The 21,601-nt window shown below is 46.2% G+C and overlaps 1 protein-coding gene across 3 annotated transcripts in view; it reads left to right on the forward strand.

Moving 5' to 3' along the window:
• Positions 1-21,601, forward strand: part of CCDC149 (coiled-coil domain containing 149) — an 84,594-nt gene that overhangs the window by 32,606 nt on the left and 30,387 nt on the right. For 2 of the 3 annotated variants that reach the window (XM_077776578.1, XM_077776580.1), the window contains exons 4-7: positions 3,722-3,829; positions 19,027-19,143; positions 19,927-20,099; positions 20,851-20,923. In XM_077776578.1, the coding sequence (XP_077632704.1) occupies positions 3,722-3,829; positions 19,027-19,143; positions 19,927-20,099; positions 20,851-20,923 (471 nt within the window). The remainder of the gene's footprint in view (positions 1-3,721; positions 3,830-19,026; positions 19,144-19,926; positions 20,100-20,850; positions 20,924-21,601) is intronic. The other variant, XM_077776577.1, reaches the window with a different exon arrangement.

Raw genomic sequence — 21,601 nt, forward strand, 5'->3', positions numbered from 1 at the left:
TCAGCATTCAAGAGTCTCTCATGGTTTGCCTCCCTCCCTCTCCCCCACCATTTCCCCCCTTCTCCCCCATGGTCCTCAGTTAAGTTCCTCCTAATCCTCTTATACGTGCAAACATGTGATATTTGTCCTTCTCTGCCTGACTTATTTCGCTCAGCATAACACCCTCAAGGTCCATCCATGTTGCTACGCATGGCCAGATTTCATTCTTTCTCATTGCCATGTAGTATTCCATGGTATAGATAAACCACATCTTCTTGATCCATTCGTCCGTTGATGGCTTAGGCTCTTTCCATGTTTTAGCTATTGTGGAGAGTGCTGCTATGAACATTGGGGTACATGTGCTCCTATGCGTCAGGTCAGCTGCATTTACAGACAGGAGACTCGAGGCTGAGGAACTCACCCAGGGCCACTCAGCCGGGTAAGTGGCAGAACTGGGATCCAACTTAATCTGTCTGATTTCCACAAATTTCCAAAAGTAGTCCGTTGGTCATAGTACCTCTTGTCTTTTTGCCTTTTTACCTATAATATGGGAATTAATTTTCCTGGTAAGAATGGAAATCTGGGAAAATCAGAATGCAATTATAAAATATGAACTTTGCACACATGTGGTTGAAAATTAGACCACATTGTGGAGTGACATGGGGCTTGGTTAGATCCAGCCAGTGGGGACGAGTCCAGTTTTCACATGGGACTCTGTGCTTAGCACTGGCTTCAGTGTTGGTACGTATTGTTGTTATTCTAGACTGCACCCTAGGCCGAGACCACAACCTCCAGACTCAGCCTACTGTCTCTCATTTAGAAAATATTTATGGAGCACACCTACTAGGTGCTTGGGGGTAGATCCACCCAGAGAACCAGGTTCCTTGTCCTTCATTGATTTTTTTAAAATTTTTATAGTTTATTGAAAAAGTTGGTTTCCATATAACACCCAATGCTCATCCTAACAAGTGCCATCCTCCATGCCCATCATCCATTTTCCCCTCCCCCCACCCCCATCAACCCTCACTATGTTCTCCGTATTCAAGAGACTTTCATGGTTTGCCTCCCTCCCCCTTCTTAACTGTTTTTTCCCTTTCCCCTCCCCTATGCTCCTCTGTTAAGTTTCTCCTTCTCCACATATGAGTGAAAACATATGGTATCTGTCCTCTGCCTGACTTACTTCACTCAGCATAACGCCCTCGAGTTCCATCCATGTTTCTACAAATGGCCAGATTTCATTCTTTCTCATTGCCATGTAGTATTCCATCATATAGATAAACCACATCTTTCTTGATCCATTCATCAGTTGATGGACATTTAGGCTCTTTCCATGATTTGGCTATTGTTGAGAGTGCTGCTATGAACATTGGGGTACATGTGCCACTGTGCATCAGCACTCCTGTATCCCTTGGTAAATTCCTAGCAGTGCTGTTGCTGGGTCATAGGGGAGTTCTACTGTTAATTTTTTGAGGAACCTCCACACTGTTTTCCAGAGGGACTGCACCAGTTTACATTCCCATCAACAGTGTAGGAGGGTGCCCGTTTCTCCACATCTTTGCCAGCATCTATAAGTCTCCTGATTTGTTCATTTTAGCCACTCTGACCGGCATGAGGTGGTATCTCAGTGTGGTTTTGGTTTGTATTTCCCTGATGATGAGTGACGTTGAGCATTATTTCATGTGTCTTTGGCCATCTGGATGTCCTCTTTGGAGAAGTGTCTGTGGAACTTCTATTTTTGTAGAGAGAAGGAGGCAGGAAATAAGTAGTCGGCAATAATCCATGAAATAAATTACATGGTGTGTTAAAAAGTGGCGTGGGCTATGAATGAAAAAAAATAGTGTAGGGGGAGGGGCTTGGGAGATCAGGGTGGAGGTGAGCAGATTGCAGTGTTAGATCACTGGTCTAGGCGGCTTTTGAACAAAGGCCTGAAGAAGGTGAGAGAGGGAGGAGCCAAGTGGTGTTCTGGAGGGAGAGCATTCTCATCAGAGAGTACAGAGCAACAATGCAGGGATGGGAGCAGGCCTGATATGCTTGGGGAACAGCGAGGAGGGGAGCTTGGCGGGGAGCTGGAGTGGGGGAGACCCTGAGGGTAGAGACAACCTGATCCCCCAACAGATGGGACATGGGAGATGAGCTAGAGGGCAGACAGGGGTGAGCCAAGCCAAGGATTAATCTTCATATTCTCTCACGTTCATTCCTTTTTTCTAAAGTACCTGACATAATTGAGTATTCTCAAAAGTATTAGCATTTTTATAAACCAACCTTCCTTCCTTCCTTCCTCCCTCCCTTCCTTCTCTCTCTCTCTCTCTTTCTTTCTTTCTCTCTCTCTCTTTCTTTCTTTCTTTCTTTCTTTCTTTCTTTCTTTCTTTCTTTCTCTTTCCTTCTTTCCTTCCTTTCCTGTTTCCCTTCCCTTCCCTTCCTTCTCTCTCTCTCTCTTTCTTTTTCTCTTTCTCTTCCCCAACCCCTCTTTCTTTCTTTTTTAAGTAGGCTTCACACCCAGTGTGGGTCTTGAACTCACAACCCTGAGATCAAGAGTCGCATGTACTAACTGAGCGAGCCAGGGGCCCCTCAAAAGTATTAGCACTGAGCTTTTTGGAGATTTGGCCACTGAAGTTATACCAGTCCCCTAATGCCTCTGGGTAACATGAAAGGAATTTTCTAGATAATCTTTCAAATCCCCTGTACGACCATTGCTGAATGATTCCCTTCCAGGAGTCATGTTCTCCTTGCTTGCTTCTTTCCTTCCTTCCTTCATTTACTCATCATGAGTCTTTAAAACATTTGCTGGAACACAAGCCCTTCCTGGATGCTGAGGAAGTAGAGAACCAAATCTCTGTCTTCCCACAGCTTGAGATCTTCTTGCTGAGGTTAGGTAAGGACACTATAAGCAAGGCGAGAATCACAGCAAGTCGCAACCAGCCAAGTACATACAGTGCTGTAGAACAAGCAGCCACGTGACATTACCTCCAGGTTCGGGCCCCCTGTGAAAGGGGTAAGTGGTGCTCACGTGCTCCGGGAAAGAGGGCAGTGATGGCATGAGGTGAGGCTGGCTTGAGAGGGAGAAGCTGGTGAGTAGAGAGCCATCCACATGGGCCAAAAGGATCTGAGTCCGTGCTGGAGACACATCCTAGGGAAGGGGTGACATCCCGAAGCTGGTACTATGGGAGTAGAAGAGGAGAATAAGGAGGTGAGAAAACCAGCCTAGGATGCTGGTGGGTGACCTCTGGACCCCACTTTCTGAAGTGGTTGCTCACCCCTCGTCTCCTGTCTGGCTGCCTCATTTCGTGACTGAAATCCTAGACATTGAGGTAGCAAAGAAAATCTCATGAAGTTCTATTTGAAGGGGAAGAAAACTACCTAAATAAGGAAATGAAGCTTTTCCTGTATCGTTGGCTCAACTTTTAGAACTGACCTCTGTGGCCATTGCAAGATTTTTCGTGCAAGAGCTCTTAAAATTGTCCTCTAAAAAGTCGAATATGATTGACTCCTCTGTTATTTGTCTGTGAAGCCCTTCTGGGACAAAGCATGTCCCCATGCCAAGGTTCACAGCCAACTTCATTTCCTTCCATGCAGCTGTAGCGGTGTGATTTGTACACTCGCTGCATTCGCGTGTGCATGTACCCTAATGGGCTTTGTGTGGCTATGTTGGTCCCGGACGCCAGCCTCGGTGAGGCTCACCGAGGCCCACGTTGATCTAGTCCTGTGTTTCTGAACGTATTTCATGATATGTTGATATTTCCAGGCTAATCTTGCACAGCTACTGAGAGATTCTCAGGACCGAAATAAACATCTGGGAGAAGAAATTAAAGAACTTCAGCAAAGGCTTGCAGAAGTCCAGGGTGACAATAAGGTACCGTGAATATTTAACAGGAAAAAGCTGTGCCGTGTAATCGTGCACTAGAGGTTTATGTAGAGCACATCAGAAAAATGTAATGCAGCATTTGCTGAAAAATTTGTTACAGATTTTTACATTTGCAATGAAAATTCACAGTTTAGCATTTCTTATCTTTATTACATTGCCTTTGTGTGTGCGCGCACGCGTACGTGCGTGCTTCTGGGTTGCTGTAAAATATTGCCACGACCCATTATGGAAGTTTCATTATGTTCAGCTTGGTGGTGAATAACATTGCAGTTGAGGGCAAAATAAAACCCCAAACGCTATACTTTCCCCCTTCTACACAAATAATGGATTTGTGGCTCAGATGATTTGGAATTATTCACATTCAGTTTTGAATTTTAAGTAGTCATCCTACTAATTATGTTCACATAACCAATTTATTTTATTGCTAAATTTGGCAATTTGTATGGAACATTGCTCAAAATCCACTGCGTGGTATTAATCAAACTCCCCTGTTGGCAACGTTAATTATAAAATATGAACTCATAAACTCCAAACTGAATGTCTGCACTCTCTCTCCCAGCTGAAGCTATGAACAAAAGTACAATGGAGAGAAAGGAAGAGAAACTATTGAAGTTTAATTCTGTCCCCCCTCCCAGCCCACAAATAATTTTCTGTTTTGCCACAATAGCTTGATTTTCAACTCCTTGCCAGAGGCAGCTTTCCTGATAGAGATGGCCACTGGAGTTTCACTCAAGAAAACTGTGTGGCAGGGAGGAGGTCCTTTCTTGGGAAATGTCTTTGAAATATTACCAAATTTCCTTGACACATGGTGGTGGCATTCACTGTTTCTGGGAGTTGTTGGTTATTGGAAGACACCATTTTGAAAGATGCTGGCTTGTTAAAAAAAGCATGAAGTGTCTGGGTTATCCAGAGTTTTCTTTTCTTTCTTTCTTTTTTTTTTGGTTTATTTATTTATTTTGAGAGGGAGAGAGAAAGAGAGAGAGACGGAGCTAGCAGGACAGGGACAGAGAGAGTGTGAGAGAATCTCAGGCAGGCTCTATCTATCAGTGCAGAGCCCAATATGGGGCTCAAACTCATGAACCATGAGATTATGACCTGAGCCAAAGTCGGATGCTTAACTGACTGAGGCACCCAGGCACCCCTCCGGAGAATTCTTCATAACAAAACAGAGAGGGTTTTATGTTACTGCTGGTTTGAGAGGCTCAGTCTGAGGGCCAAGTAGGAAGTCTTCCTCTGTAGCCTCTTCTCCACTTAATCTGCCTTTAAGTTTTTCTTTTTCTGAAACTTCTTGGATTTAACATATATTTGAAAAATTAGGTTTTACTATTCTGGGTCATGAAATTGGGGGTGGGAGAGAATGCCTAAGGAAGGGTTCTAATTAACGCTGGACAGGCTAATCAGGCCTCTAGTGTGGTTTTATTCACCATTAAAAGGATTTAAGTTCTGTAACCTAGGTGTTTGGTCCATAATTAAAGGCCAGACCTTCTTAGTCACTTCCTCAAGTGGTAACAGCAGGACAAGGTTTTCTAGAGAATAAAGTGAGATGTGTTTAATCGTTTCCTTTAAACCCATAAGAATACTACAGGACTTTTGGAGACATCATAAACCCACAGAATACTAAAACATTTTGAAGATGTGATTTTTGGATTCGTAGTCCTTCTTGATTGATTTTTTGTCTTATTTTATTTCTTTCCACCCCCTTACATTACCCAACCCCTCCCCCAACTTTCCTAAATATACTTCTATTTATCTTTTGGTCACTTTTAATTCTGTCACCTTTTAGACACGTGGTATTTTAAGGGTTTATGTTTGCAGCCGGTATTTCAAGGAAAGGGAGGGCCTGTGTGTGTGTGAGTGTGTATGTGTGCACGTGTGAGTGTGTGCAGGGCTCAGCATGTGTATGTGCATGCGTGTGCAACACTGAGCACAGGACCGGTGCCCCTTCTGCATTGGCACAATCTGAACTTCGTGATTTGTTTGTGCTCTGGGCCTTTATTCCGGTAGCTGGACACATTCATCAAACTTTGCTTTCTTGCCCAAGGTTTGGAGTTTAGTGACTCATATTCATGGCCTCTGAAGTAATCCACCTGCCAAAAGGTCCGGGAAAGATGTTATAATGTTCAGCAGACCCCCATCTCAGTATCTAGCCTCTCTGCCTCCAAAAAAGACCAACTGCAGTGAGCCCCAGAGACTCCATTTATTCTCATTTGCATCTAAAGTTATAGGGCTGATTTATTTTCAGATCCCTGTGAGTCATAGCCACCTTCCCCCCACCCCCACCCCCAGTCGTCAACATTAAGGCCAGATTACTCATTCGATAATGACACCAGGCATCTTGGGAAAGTCAGAGGCCCCTGTTTTTAGGTGTGGGGTGAAGAATGGGTTAACCATTTGTTCTTGGTTTTGTTTTGTTTTTGTTTTTAATTCATTATGTCACTAGCTGCTCCAAGCTTTCTATTGCCTTCCAAATCCAGTCAAACCTTCTTGCCATGGCGGTCTAGGCCCTCCAGTATTTGGCCCCTACTGATTTCCCCAGCCACATCTCTTGCCACTAGTCACCCCGTGCTTCAGCTCAGCAGCACTAATTTCCGTCCCTTTGTTGAGCTATACTGCCTTGTGCCTCAGGGCCTTCACACCTGCTTTTTGCTCTGTCTGGGATGCTCTTCCGTTTTACTTCCCTTGCAAACTCATGCTCATCTTTTAGGTCTTAGGTCAAATGTAGCCTTCTTTGACTCTTAGGGGCAGGTCCTGTGCATCCTGCAGTGCTCTGCTTTTTCCTTTCTGCTTATTCTTGTGTGGCACCCTCACCCCCAAGGGTAAGTAAGCTCTTTGCAGGCTCAGTTCCTGACTGGTATACTGCAGTAGTGCTAAGAATTAGTGCTCTTAGTTCCTGATACATAAACATTATTTAATAAATCTTTATTGAAGGAATGGAGTGGAATAAATGAATGAGTGAATGAATAAAATGAATGAGGGGAACGAAAAGAAGAGCAGAAAGGTTCAAGAAAGAGGAAAAGGAAGACGAAAAGGAAAAAGAATACAAGAAAATATGCAGACTGAGAAAACAAGCCCTGGTTGTCATCAGTAACTCTGTGGGGTGGGAAGTAGTTTAGACACTTGGAGAAAAGCAAACCGTCTCATCCGCGTAAAAGCAACACCAAACCAAACCCCAGGTACGAGACCTTGGGAAGCCCTTGTGGAGAGAGCAGAGGGTCTGAGGCTGAGCCATGGTGGGCTCAGGGTGAGAATCCTGCTCAGAGGCTGGCTCTTGCCCGTTAAAATCAAGAACACATAGTAACTGCCGTTGGACTCCTGACTCCTCCCCCAACCCTATTCCAAACAGAAGGGCCCATGGCATCATTTTATGAGCGACTGTTAAAGTAGAGAATTTTTATCTCCAAGTTGCCATTTTAACTGATGACCCTTATCCATATTTTGGGAAGCTCAGATTCTAGATGTTAAGTACATTTGGGAAACAAGGTGATAGGAAATTACTTGCCTTGGGTATTTTAAGGTAGACTAATTTTTCCATTTGTTCAGCTAGAGCCTTGTAACCCTATGTGCCATAAAGCATTTTCAAACAGCCTCTTGAAAGATTTGTTGCTACCCTGGCTTATAAGCAGCTTAGCCCTCCCATGGGGCTGAGAGGGTGGGGGGGTTTGTGAGAGGGTGGGGGTCCCATGATCAAATACCACCTGCCGTCTCTCTGAACTGTGCCCAAGAATTTCTCAGGGCTCCTAGATAGATGCAAACCCCTCATCCAAGCTTGAAGAGAGGTGTGAAAAGGGAAACCTAGCAGACACCCTCCATTTCCCTGATAATTCTAGTTCTGAAAGGTTAATGAGGAAAGAGGAGACACGTGGGGAAGGGAGGCCTCACACTTCCACAGATCACCGTGGGAAAAGCTTTTCATGGGTGGTGGATTGCCCTCGGCTCCCAGTGTGTCAGTTTGTCTCCTGATGAGGAAAAACCCAGACAATGCTGGGGCCCCCCGTCTAAAAAAGCAGCCTGCTGAGAGAACCATAGCTTTCTTTCTCGCCTCAGAAGTCTGCCTGCCCCTCTTCTAGACATTAAGAAAAGAGTAGATTCAGAGAGAGGGGACCAGGAGGAAGAAGGGGTTCTCTGAGAATTTAAGGATTAGTAAGAGGCAGTCAGCAAAACTAGCAGAGCACATTTGGATCGGAGAGCTGGTAGACCAGCTCTCTAAGAGAGGAAGCCTGCCTGATAGTGCTTTGCCGATTTCCAGGACAAATAACGAGGCCACCAAAGTGAAGGCACTGAGCTGGCAGTGGGAAAGATTGGCACTCCCAGAAAGGCCAGCTCCAGCCTCGCCACTGTCAAGTGGTGTCAAGAAATTCAGTCCAAGGGGTCCAACTTTGGAAATTATGAGGCCCAGATTTATTCTCTGGCTCTGCCGGTTTTTGTTTTTATAGCCTCAAGCAAGTCGGTTTTCTCTCCTGGCCTCAGTTGCCTCATCTGGAAAATGGGAGTAATCATACCTCTCATAGAACTGTTGTTAGGTTCTATCTTTTATTCATCAGTGCATGATTGGAGAATTGCTACGTCCTGCTTAATGTTCCAGCAGCCGTGGGTACATCAAGGAATGAAAAAGACAAAGTACCCATTCTTGTAGAGATTATATTCTAGTTGGGGAGACATACAGTAAGAAATAAAATACACAAGACCATCAGACAGTGGTTAGTGCTGGGAAGAAAAGAAAGCAGGGCAGTGAGATTTAACGTGTGTGCCTGCGTGCAGGTGCGATACCCAGTGTTTGTAAAGGGGGCGGCACCCAGTAAATGTTCCAAGAAAGGTAAGTGTTGCTGGTAGTTTAGCATGACCCAGGGCCAGATAGGCTTACAGTTTTTTGTGCAAGTTTTCTACCAGGAAGCTCAAGGTCTTCCTTTCTGTTGATCAGCTGTTTCCAGTGCACTGGGTACATGCCTCCCGGTAGAGACAGAATCCGTGGTAAGGAGCATGGCATCTGGAAGGTGGATCCCCAAAACTCAGCCCTCCTTGCGGCCACCCCAGACTTGGCCAGCACCAAGCAGGTGCAGAGCTCCTAGAAGCTTCCTTGGGGTTTTTGTGCTCCTTGTAGAGTAAACACCTGACAGAATATGCCAGGAAGAGGAAGTCAGGTTCCGGTGAGGACTTGGTTTTCTTATTTTTCTTCATTTTACAGAGATGACACTCGGATGCAGAAGAGCAGTAACGCAGTGCGAGTGTGCACAGGCAAGGAGGTGCAGGTGGACAGCTGCGCCCAGCTGTGTCCCGCATCCGCGTTTCCTGGGCCCCCGGCGGCCGCTTTAAATGTAGCTGTTTGTATATTGCATAGACACGAAGTTTTGCCCTTAATAATGAGCTTTATGTTACACCAGCTGACGGCCTTTAAGCACCTCTGTTTTATCTGGTGTTGGCACCATAAAAAGATAGAGCCCTTCTGTGAACATACCTCTATTGACGTGGGGAATTTTGGATGGATTCGGAGAGCAAACCAATTAAGGCAAAGCCACGAGCCAATAAAGACAGACCAATGAGCATGCAGGTGACTAATTAAAGTATACTTTGTTTTAAAACAACAACAACAACAACAAACGAGTGCTCATCTGTGGCTGTTTGTAACGGAATCAGAGAGCCCTTCGTCACCTGTTCCTCTTTAAGCTTCAGAGGGCCAGAGAGATGTCCTAGTCCGTAGAAACCCAAACGAAGAGAGCATGCTAATGAAAAGCTCTTGCCTTGGGACATTATAGAAATTAATTACAAAGAATTAAAATGAGTAATAAGAGCCCTTCACCTGCTTCAGCCCCAGCATATCTTGCTGTAACTGGGATCTTGATTGTGCACCATAGGCAACGCTCAGTTCAGCAAGCAGCTGATTCCCCCATGTTCAGGGTTCCCTCATGTTTTGCTGCCAGATGAATTAGACACATTTGGTCCCAGAGACTGTATTTGAGCCCCTGCTGCCGTATATGAGCGTGTAGCTTGGGGGGCCCGTGAGACCAGTGGTTTTGAACAGTCATCCCATAGACTGTGCATTTGTAGTTACTTTTTAGTAGATGGCTGGTTCTGAGAGATGTCTCATTTTCCAGCCCACTGTATCCAAACTACACTAAACTACAAAGAAATTGAAGCAGCCTTAAAACTGCCTTGTGGGACCCTATAAAGATGGGGGCTCCAAGGTTAATGTGTGCAGAACTGTCTGAAGGTAATTCAGGGGCTTCCTAACTGTGTGATTTTGGGCCAGTCACTTGACTTCTCTGTGTCACAGTTATTCTCATCTGTACAGTGGAGCTACTAGTAATACTGAGCTTACAGTGGATGGCTCAGGTCGAGTCATTTCAACACATCGTTACTGAGGACCCAACTATAAGCTCTATAGATAGGGCAGCAAATAGGGATTCCCTGCTTTCATGGGCCTTCCATTCTAGTAGGGAGAGATGAACAGTAACCAAATAAAAAAATATATTGTATTTCACAGATTCTGAGATGCAGTTTTTCACATTTGAACATCTCTGATGTACACTCAGTGGTATCGTGTTGTTACGACTGACAGTTTTAATTCTTTTTAGAGGCACATCATGGTGGGTCTTAAAAGTTGATAGTGTTTTATATTTGATGAAATATGGAATGAGATGTCAGGGGAATCTGCTATGGAATGCAGCCAGGGCAGAAGGGGGACACTGTTTATATCAGGTGGGGCAGGGGGGAGGCGTATCTGTCCACATGCCCTTTGCCCAGAAACCTGAAGGGCGTGTGGTGGGAGGTGGTCAAGTAGCCGAGGGAGGAGGTGCAGAACCCTGAGGAAGGAACAAGCTTGGGATGATAGAGTCATGGTGGGGAGACCATTGCACCTCTTATGAGAATTAAGTATGAAAAGTCATAGAAACACTTGACATGAAACAGGCTCCGTTGGGGGAATGCTGTGCAGTGGCTGCCGTAGTTGTCGTGGAGAGAGCCAGCGCCGCATAAACTCCAGAACCCTGGGCTGCCAGCCAGGCTTGACCTCCCGGGCCTGCCATTTACAAGGCTGGCAGTGTGGGCAGGCCCCTTCACCTCATTTGAAGATGGGGACATCACAGTACCTCCCCGGGGGCCTGTTGGAGTTAACTGGGTGCATGTGTGTAAGCACCGAGGCTGGGAAGAGCTGCTCGTGTGTTTGCTCTAAGTCTTAGTAGGAGACTAAAATCTTTGGAGAGGGGACTCTGTGGCCCACCAAACTGAGCATGGACTCTGGGCAGGGACCTCAGCTTCACAGCCTGCATCAGCCTCTCTGGTGGGGGAATGTCTCCTTAGAGGATGCAACAGTGTCTGTCTCCTGGAGTTGTGAGAGGCATTGAATGAGAGGCTTCCTGTGTTGAAGAAGTATTCAAGGAACCCCACGGTTAGCCAGACACCACCATGGGATGCTGGGTATTCCAGTGCGTGTGATAAGGGAGGTTCCCGCTGGGGTGGAGCTGACAGTATGGAAGGTGCGAGATAATTTCTGGTTAAGTACGATAAAGACAGTGGGGCAGGGAGGTGTGAGGAAGAGCCATGTAGGGGTGAAGGGCTCCAGCAGTGGTATTCATGGACGACTTCCCAGAGGGGATGACATTTGACCTGAGACCTGAAAGAGGTTAAAGAAGTGGGTTTTGTACAGACCAAGAGGATGTGCAAAGGCCTGGAGGCAGGCCCAGCCCTGTGTGTTTGAGGCATTGAAAGGAAGCCAGCCAGGCTAGAGAGCAGCGCAAAGGCACGTGGCTAGAGACAGAGTCAGGAGGTAGATCAGAGCGGCTCAGGTCCTCATGTTGTGCCTCATCAGCCCAACTAAAAAGGTCAGTGTCTATTCCAGTGCAGTGAAAAGCCACGGAAGGTATGATGTGTGAGGAAAGTTTCTAGCACATTGATGGGTACTGAACTTGGGTGCTGGTTGGGTGGGAGACACTGATATACATAACCTTGGAAGGAAGACAGCGAAAACTGTATTTTTTTTAAGTGACAGAGTCTTTTGTTTAAAGCTAGAACTGGATTGTCATACAGATCTAGGAATTTGGGCTCTGGTAATACATAAAAGAGTTGCCTACTGGAGCCTTTTTAAGAGATTATGTCCAGTTTTATCGAGGGTATTTCAAAAGGTCAGGGGGCAGGTGGAGAGCTATGGAGAAAATCAACAGGAAAAGTAAAGACAGGCAGGGCCTTGTTTACTAGGTCGCCCTGCACAGCACCATGCCAGATGAATGTTTAATAAATACCTTTTGGCTCTGACCTCTCCCTAGGTGTGTTATTTGCCGCAATCATGAGAGCTGGGGGTGAGGGAGGGCCAGCATTTACTTCCTGTGAGCCGTTCTTTCATCTGACCCTCCCAGTAACCCGGGCAAACAGAGGGTCACTACCTAAGAACTGTAACCATCCCAGCTGGGACTGGGGATTGTACTCTTGAAACAATTTGGAGAGTTACATCAGCTGTGATCATTGCATTATATCTTCACATTGTGGGGATAGACCGCCCCCCACCCAGAGTTGGCATTGTGCAGTGCGCAGGATGGGCAGACATATGGAGCCGTCCTATCTACAAAATGGCTTTTATCGTTATTATAAATTGAAGGTGCCCCCCTACCCAAATTCGTATATTGAAACCTAACCCTCAGTGTGACCGTCTCTGGGGGTGGGGCCTTTGGGGGGTGATCAGGTCATGACAGCACTCATGGATGGGATTAATGCCCTCATAAAAGCCCCAGAGAGCTCTTTTTGCCTCGTGCAGACACAGGAAGAGGATGGTCGTCTGTGAATGAGGAAGCAGGCTCCCACCAGAAACTAAATCCCCTCATGCCTTGAGCTTGGACTTCCTGGCCTCCATAACTATGAGAAATGCATTCTTGTTGTTCACAGGCCACCCAGACCGTGGCATCTGTTATAGCAGCGCGAACAGACCAAGGCAGGAATTGGTACCAAGAAGTAGGATGTTGCTATGACAAAGACCTAGAAATGTGGAAGTGAATTTGGAGCTGTGTAGTGGGCAGGGCTGGGAGAGTTTGAAGGTGATGAAGGTGAATGCTACATAGAGCCTATGTTGCTGCAAATGGACGACCAAGGGCGATTCTGGTGAGAGCTCAGGAAGAAAAGGGGAGAGCTGCAGAGAAAGCCTACGTCTTCTTGGCAAATACCGAAGGAATCCTGGGCAGAATGTTGGTGGACCTGTAGACAATAAAGGCCACGGGAAACATACTGGAAACTGGGGGGAGGGCCTTCTTTGTTATGAAGTAGCCAAGAACTTGGCTGAATGGTGTTCGAATCCGTTGTTTTATGGAAGGTAGAACTTGTGAGCAATGAAATTCGATAGTTAGCTGAGATCTGTAAGCAAAGTATTAGGGACATGGCTTGGTTTCTCCTGATTGCTTATAAAATACAAGAAGAGAGAAATGATTTGAAGACGAAATTGTTAAGCAAAAAGGAACCGGAACTTACAAGATTTGGACAGTCCTCAGGCTATCTGTATTACCAAAGACAGAGAGAGAGAGAGAGAGAGAGAGGGAGAGAGACAACCAAGCGTGTGGCCAGGTGACCATTTGATAAGGTGCTTAGTCCTGATCGGCCGTCTCGGGCAGAAACCAGATGCCGTTCTCCACGACAATGGAAGAATGCCCATGAAGGCAAATCAGAGGTCACCAAGTCTGCCTGGTGTTCAGGGGCCCGGAAGTCATAGCAGCCTACACCTGTGGATAGAAGATGGGGCCTCCCAGAACTACAGGGCCAGCAGACAGACACTGTGGGGCAGTCCTGCCAAGTCAATGCATCACGGGGGTGAGGTTGCCATCCCAGTGGGTCCAAAGGCAAAGCATCAAGCTAGAGAGAATTATCCTTGAGCCTTAATCTTTAATGTTGTTTGCTCTGTTGGGTCACCTGGGACCTGCCACCCCTTTCTTCTTTCCTATTTCCCCCTTTTGGAATGGAAACATCTATCCTGTGCCTGTCCCTCCTTTGTATCTGGAAGCACATAGCTTGTCTGGTTTCCTGGGCTCACAGCTGGAGGAGTCTGCCTCATGTCACATCATACCTAGGGTCTCACCCGCATCTGACTTAGATGCCATTTCATTGCGGCGTTGGGCTTTAGAGTTCATGGCTGAATGAGTTAAGACTTTGGGGGCTGTTGGGATGGAATCAATATACTATATAAGTGAGAAGAACATGAATTTTAAGGGGTCAGGGATGGGATGTTATAGACTGAATATTTGTGTCCCCCCCCATCCCAAATGTATATGTTGAGATTCTAACCCCCAATGGGATGGCTTTTGAGACACCCCTCGTGACCGGAATCAGTGTCCTTATAAAAGAGGCCCCCACAGCTCTGTCATCTCCACCACCATGTGAGGACACAGCAAGAAGATGGCCATCTGTGAACCAGGAAACAGACACCAAGCCTGCCTCCACCTTGATCCAGGACTCGTGGTCTCTAGAACCACAAGAAATAAATGTTGTTCATACGCCACCAGTCTATGGTGGTTTGTTACAGCAACCTGGATGCCTGAGACAATCCCCATTTCAAAAAAAAAAAATAAAAATAAAAAACAGATGTCCCCTGGGGCCCAGCAAAGGTTGGGTGACTTGCTAAGGATGTATGATGAGGATTAGCAGCATCAGGATCTGAACACAGGTGACACCCAGGAAACAGCAGCCATGCCTCCTTCTGGCTACCTCTTCCTGTCTTTTGGGAAAAATGGATTCGGGCCAAGTGAAAACCAGGCGAGGAGAGGATTTAAAGGGCCATGAAGGCCGAAGCCTGAGAAGAGATCGCAGAAAGGAGTGAGTCATTCCTACGGGGGGAAGGACGACCAGAGTCTGAAGGGGCCCTTGGCTGGCGGAGGAATCGGACTCAGTGGGCAGAGTGGGGGAAGGGCACCCACGAGTCATTTTGCCGCATGGTTTTGTGGCCATGTCCCCCAGCCACATCCCTGCTGCAGCTGCCCCTCATCCACAAGCTGACGACTCACACCCATAATTCATTCATAAATGTTTATTTCCATCTAAATCAGCAAATGAATATACATCTTTTGGTGGCAGGCATGTGCCTCGCAGGGCTGCGATCCACTTCAGGGACTGGCTCAGGGAGGCTGGCCATGGGTTTGGGGGAGTTAAGTGCCCTGAGCAGTTGCAACAAAATAGCCATTTCCAAAGTGGGAAATCAGCATCATTGCCTGCCGTGTACAGATAAGATTGGCTCCGGAGCCCTGCTTCCTCCAGCTTTGGGGAAAGATTGGACTTCCCCAGCCGATGAGTGTGTGGGGGGAAACTCACCTGGAGGATGACAAAGATGACCCTCGTAACAATAATCGTAATAGCAGCTAACACTTCTTGCACACTTCTGATGTTCCGGGGGCTGTGCTAAGCATCACAGAGAAATCCCATTCTCTCTTAGGATTAGATTCCGAAGTCAGCATGCGAGTGGCAACAACTTGTGTCTAGCCACAGCACCCCCTGCTGGTCCCTGAAATTGTCCATCAAGTTCAGGGCACATGGCATTTATGTTCCCAAAGGGTGTTATGTATTCATAGGAACAATGCGACTGTACCTGAATGTATTATCAGCCACTCCCCCGCCACCTCTGTCCCAGACATTGAAAGCAAGAGGTGGGTAGTCCCCCAGCTTAAAAAAAAAAATTATTTCTCTCTCATCCTGTCTTCCTCCTCTTTTTTTCTTCCCCTTCTCTTTTCGCCAAGGACGGGTGTTTGAGCCTCTAAGTGAAGTGCTTACTTAAAGCAATTCCATTCCTTCTCACTGCATGCTTATAGCAACCCTCCAAGAAAGCTATACTATTACTCTTGTGTTGTTTCGGTGCAAGATACTGCAGCCCAGGGAAGTTGCGGCATGTGCCCGGTTGCACAGCTAGCAGACTGTGAAGCCAGGACTCAGACCCCAACCAAGTCAGGCTCCAGAGCCTGCGAGGCTAGCACCCTGGAAGACGGGAGAATTCTTCCCTCGGCATCCCTATCGCAGCCCCCTCCTCGGACCCCATAGCACTTGAGTTTCAGACCAGCTAAGGATCCAGCTGGTAACAGTTTGGACCTCACTTTTAAAAAAAACAAATGTTTCAACCAGTCTAGCCCTGCCATTTAATAGACAATATTGTATGCATATTAAACACCAAATGATTGTTAGCATATTTATTGAAGCTTAACAGGCATCCAGCGTATAAAAGATGACTCTCTTATACGGCTGTCAGACCTCAATAAACATGCTTAATAATTAATTGGCATTAAGCAAACATAATTGTGTGATTCTAAATTAGGTGTTCAGTGAAGCGTCCTGCGAGTGGAAAACCACCGTAGTGTTTTATTACTTAAAGTTCAGGCTGTCAGTCTGGCTTTTCACATATCAAGAGAAGTGCCCTGCGTTCAAAGCCGGGTCAAAGGCCGCCTGTTGCCTGGGGCCAAAAAAGGCACAAGCCTTCTTGCCCCGAGACTCTTTGCTCTGAGAAATGTTTCCCATTTGGTTCGCTGTTTGTCTTTCTGTATGCCCACCTGGGGTTCCTGACGTTTGAGGCGGGGAGTTATGCCGTGGTTTCACATGTCAGCTTTCAGCTGAGGTAACCGATTCTGCCGGAAACTCCTGCTTCCCCTAATACTGGCGATTCTCATTATCTGCTGTCGTTCTGCTCTCTAAATTCTCCACGAACAGTGAATTTGCAAATACTGAAGCATCGCTCCTAGGGGAGACACAAGACTATGTTCCTTTGAGCCTCTGACCACAATATTTTTTTATCAATTAACACGTAACTTTGTTTTCTGTGTGATTCTGTTTGAAGCCACCTTATCTAATGTATAGTCTTGATTCTTTAACATTGTACTCCGGGCCTGTCGCCTGGATGTAACTCATGCTTGACACATAGTCTCCGCAAGGCACCTCACAGCCTTTTGGTGCATAAGAATGCTAGACAGCCCTTCAGCACTATGCATCTTAAATAGCAAAACACCAACAAAACCCACGAAGGGATGAACAGTCACGGCACTAAATAGACCATGAAAGGGCTATTTGTTCGCCGTACGAGAACTGAAATAAGAAGGGAATATGAGTTGCCTTGTTCTTCCGCAACTGGGAATGCGCCTGTTGGATGAGTCACGTTTTCTGCAACTCTGTTCTCATCTGCACATGTCTGCCCATGATGCGAAAGCACCGTGCATGTTGATTTTGAGATTACAAATAAATTTGCAGTAGGCAAATTCACAAATGCAGAATCCTCAAGGAATGAGGATCCACTGGAAGCAGATTCCATTAAGTACAGCCATCTGGATACCTAAGGGCCATACGTCCTCTGCCAGCTCTCTGTACAAACTGCCTGGAACATTGCTCTGTATTGGTGATGCTTTAGCTCGTAGTAGGTGCACAATAAATATCTGTCACATTCAATTGAGTGGTTTTCAAATAAGGACCCAAAATAGATGTCACTTGAAAATATTCTTTGCAGGGCACCTGGGCGGCTCAGTGGGTTCAGCACCCAACTTTGACTCAGGTCATGATTTCATGATTTGTGGGTTCAAGACCCATGCTGGGCTTCTCACTGACAGTGCAGAGCCTGCTTTGGATTCTCTGTCTCCCTCTCTCTCTCTGCTCTTCCCCTGCTTGTGCTCTCTCTCTTTCTGTCTCTCTCTCTCTCTCTCAAAAATAAATAAAACATTAAAAAAAAAAAAGAAAATGCTCTTTGCTTTTCTTTGGGCATCATTACTTTCAACTTTACTGCTAGTGTATCTTGTTTCAATCTTGTTAATACTCTACCTTGGCTTTTACCTTTCTATCTCTCACCTTGCCCCCAAACCCTTTAGGGACTCAAACATCCATTTCTTCACCAGCAGCGATGCCCTTAAGATCCATGCGGGAACAAGGAAGAGCATGCCCCAAGCAGCCCCTGATGGCTGGGTTGTACAAACCTGTCTCCAGTATCTCATCCATTGATGAAGGCCACCCACGCACAACCCACTAGGAGGTGGGGCGACCGGGCTTACTAGCCTTTCAGAAGAAGCATCAGGAAGCAGGGCCATAACTTGAAAAACTCACTCTAATAGCAATGTGTTTGGCACTGAGACAGGTACCTAAAGGGTGTTCTGGCACCATCAGATCATCCTGGGATCACCGTTCCCATTGTGGCTTTCCCGGAAGGTTTGTGGCTGCACGTGGAGCTAGTCTCCAGAGGCTGGGGCCACTCTAGGTTCCCTAGGGATCCTTTGGAAGATGACATTTTGAAGACTGGAATTTTATCTCTAGGGATTTTAGAGCAGGTAAAGAAAAGTCTGTTGGGAAAGGTGTGCGTGCTTATTTGAAAAGTTAGAAAACAGAGACCCGAACAGAGAACGTACACAGCCTCACCATTACCTACACATACACATTGAAAAATTTTGGTGTATTTGGTCATTTTTTCTTTTGTGCGTGGGTTGTTAGTATCATTTCAATTATGCCGCAAATGGAAGTTAGTCTTCTGCTTTTTGTTCCCCGCATGGCATGCGATCATAAGCATGTTCTGTGTTATTACACAGTTCATCACCCTTGTTTCAGACAGCTGCAAACTAGCCCACTGATGGATTGCACCACAGTTTGCTAGCCATTCTACTCTTGTTAAACTCTGTTTCCCGTTTTTTAGCTCTTTCTGTGAAGGACTGTGCCAGCTACTTTCTCTTTCTTTTTTTTTTCCTAGAGCATGTTGCCTGTGTGCGATTGTTGTTAGCCCAGGTTTTCAGAAGCAGGGCTACTGGGTCATCAGTGGGAGCCTTCTTAAGGCCCTTGATGATGTAGGCTCAGTGTTCAGAGTGTGGGAGCATGCCCGACTTACCAGACACTTCCTAACCTTGTGTTACCATTTTTTAATCTTTGATCTCCGACCCAGGGGGTTTTCCTCACTGTGGCAGTGCTACAAAAGACGTCCACCTTCAAATGCCCAGGACTGTGCTCTGTTAGACTTATACTGTGTATGCATGCACATGCGTGTGTGTACAAAATACAATACATATTATATTTAATTTTGTTAAATTCATGATACTGTCAAGAAATTTCTTTGTCTTGCACCTTTCCTTAGTATTTCTTGAAGAGTCTTACGTTCTAAAACTTTCTGCCTAATATGCTTGGGTATTTGTTTGGATGTATTCATTTTAACACACATACACACCTATTCATTCTCATTCTCTCACTCTCTCTCTTTCTTTTCCTACTAATGGAAAATGCAGCTCTTGAGAATGACAATTGCCAAACAGAGGCTCGGAGATGAAGAAATCGGCGTGCGGCACTTTGCAGCTCACGAGCGTGAAGACTTGGTTCAGCAGCTGGAGAGAGCTAAGGAGCAGGCTAGTGCTGACATATGTTGAGAGTGGGGGATGCATCTGTACCGTTGGACTCTGCCCCCTGTTTCTCAGAGAGGGTGACATGCCTGGGATGCTAGTTAGAGGCAGAAGGAGGGTGTAATGGATGCTTAACTTCCTCTGTGCTCTGCGAGTTCCCGGGCCACTTCTCGGGGTCCTGGCTTCCTGCACATGTGCCCTCCCACCTTGGATACCAGTGTCCTGAACACAAGAAACATCCTCCCCCTCCCCCCAGCTCAGGATAGACAGGGAAGGAACAAAATGTGACAACCTGGCCTTAGTTTGCAAGTTTCCTGAAATGCTGAGCGATGCTTTTCAGGTAGAATCTCAATGGTTACAGAGCCCTAGTTAGGGAACGAGGAAGAGAGCCTTGACTTCCTTTCTTTTTTTGCTCATTGGTTTTGAAGAACAGAACTAGATTTCTGGGTCTCGAGAAGCTTGAAGAAGTATGCGTGTGGAAGACCCAGCTGCGGTTCTCAGCGTCTGGATCCGCCCGCCTTGAGCCTCTGGCTTGGGGGCAGGCTGCCCTTGGGAGGGGATGGGTGCTGCTCCCAGCTTGCTGCACCCATCCTGACTTAGATATAATGAGTGTCTGGCAGGAAATCTCTCCCTTCCCTTAAGCTCTTACCCCGTGGGGTGCTTGCAGTTTAGTAGCATGTGGGTGGCAGGAATATGCTCTGTAAAAGTCAGCCAAGCAGAAGGCTCCATCTCCAGCCTTAAAATGACATCTGAAGACCGTCTGAAGTAAGGACCCTTCCTTGGTTTCAGATTGAGTCTCTGGAGCATGATCTGCAGGCCTCGGTGGATGAGCTTCAGGACATTAAAGAGGAGCGGTCTTCCTACCAGGACAAAGTGGAGAGGCTCAACCAGGAGCTAAACCATATCCTGGGCGGACATGAGAACCGCATCATTGACGTGGATGCCCTCTGCATGGAGAACAGGCAGGTGGCCGCACCCACGCATGCCCTCTGGGGCCATCTGAGCCTTGTTGACGTTTGAGGGAGTTGCCTTTCAATGGAAGGAAAGTCTCAGTGGTGATATTAATGTCATGTATGAGTTCTAAAAGTCAGAAAGGAAGCACCACACACCTATATATATATACTGACTATATATATACTGACATACCCCTTTCTCTCTCTTCTCTCTCTCCCCCTAACCTCCCCACTCTGCAGTGGGCAAGAAGGGTAGGGAGCCAGCAAAAGCTGCTTGGTATTTCTATCCAGGAGGGGGAAACGAATAAGAAAATAAATCAAGAAATTCCCATAGCTGTTTCTTTTTCCCCGAGGCAAATTTCAGTGTGTGTGTGTATGTGTGTGTGTGTGTGTGTGTGTGTGTGTGTGTCTAACAATGTTATGTCTGGTGTCGCCTCTTTCTGCCTGTCTTCCCAGTGGAATCATCTTAATGAGAATTATGTGGAAACTGTGTTGATATCCCTTAGGGGATCTCTGCAGAAGGCTGTTCTGAAGTGGGGTTTCTGTGATTTGGGCATATTTGACCTTGATCGCATCCATTTAAGAAGAGGTCACAGAGATGCATTTTTCTCCTCCTTTTGGTGGTGAGAAGGCATTATATGTAAAAGATGGCTCTTGGGATGTGTCCTTTTCTTTTTTTTCTTCCCCCTCTCCTACTTGAGTTTATTTTTTTTTTTATCTTGTCCCCAAACACTCCCTAGTTGGATGTTTTCTTTTCTAGGTACCTTCAAGAGAGACTAAAGCAGCTTCATGAAGAGGTCAACCTCCTGAAATCAAACATTGCCAAGTACAAGGTAGAAAGTCATCATGACAGTAGTGATGATTCACTATCGTGCATCTAAATGCCGTTCTACTTTAATTCCCTTTTATGTGCCAAAGACGTTTGAGTACTTGCCTGTCCTTCCGGATAGAGTAAGAGCTTTAACGGAGGTAACCAGGAAGAATTATACCCCGAACGACAAACATGACAGAAATGGCTTTTGCAAGAGTCCCTTCTGTTGCTGTTAACCTGGACAGGGCATGCAGAGACCACCCGAATCTGGACAGGGCCACTTTACAGCCTCGGTCCACATAGAATTAGCTTTCTTTTCCAGCTTTTCTATGCAATATTCTGCCATCAGACGCTGTTTGTCTCATAATCATCCCTAACAAAATGGTTTCCGAGCGAGAACGAAACAGAGATTGGGAAATCACAATCTGAGAGAGAATGTTCACGTCACACTCAAAGGACCAAATGTTTAAATTCTCCCACTGTTGTTTAGACTAATTCCGGCACCATTAGTTTGATAATATCTATTTCTGCAGATGTTCGTTGTGAGCGTTATAATTAGAAACATCTCCTGGGCTTCTCTGCTTTGAAAATAGATTGATTTCTCTTCCTGAGGGTGAAGTTTTACAGCAGTCTAGATGCTTGGGAGAACCTTCTCGTTTTCCTGGCTTTTGACGTTAGCTGTTTTCCTCAGAAGTCTCTA

This window comes from Crocuta crocuta, unplaced genomic scaffold (genome assembly GCF_008692635.1).
Source record: "Crocuta crocuta isolate KB4526 unplaced genomic scaffold, BGI_CrCroc_1.0 scaffold57, whole genome shotgun sequence".
In the NCBI taxonomy this organism is placed as follows: Eukaryota; Metazoa; Chordata; class Mammalia; order Carnivora; family Hyaenidae; genus Crocuta; species Crocuta crocuta.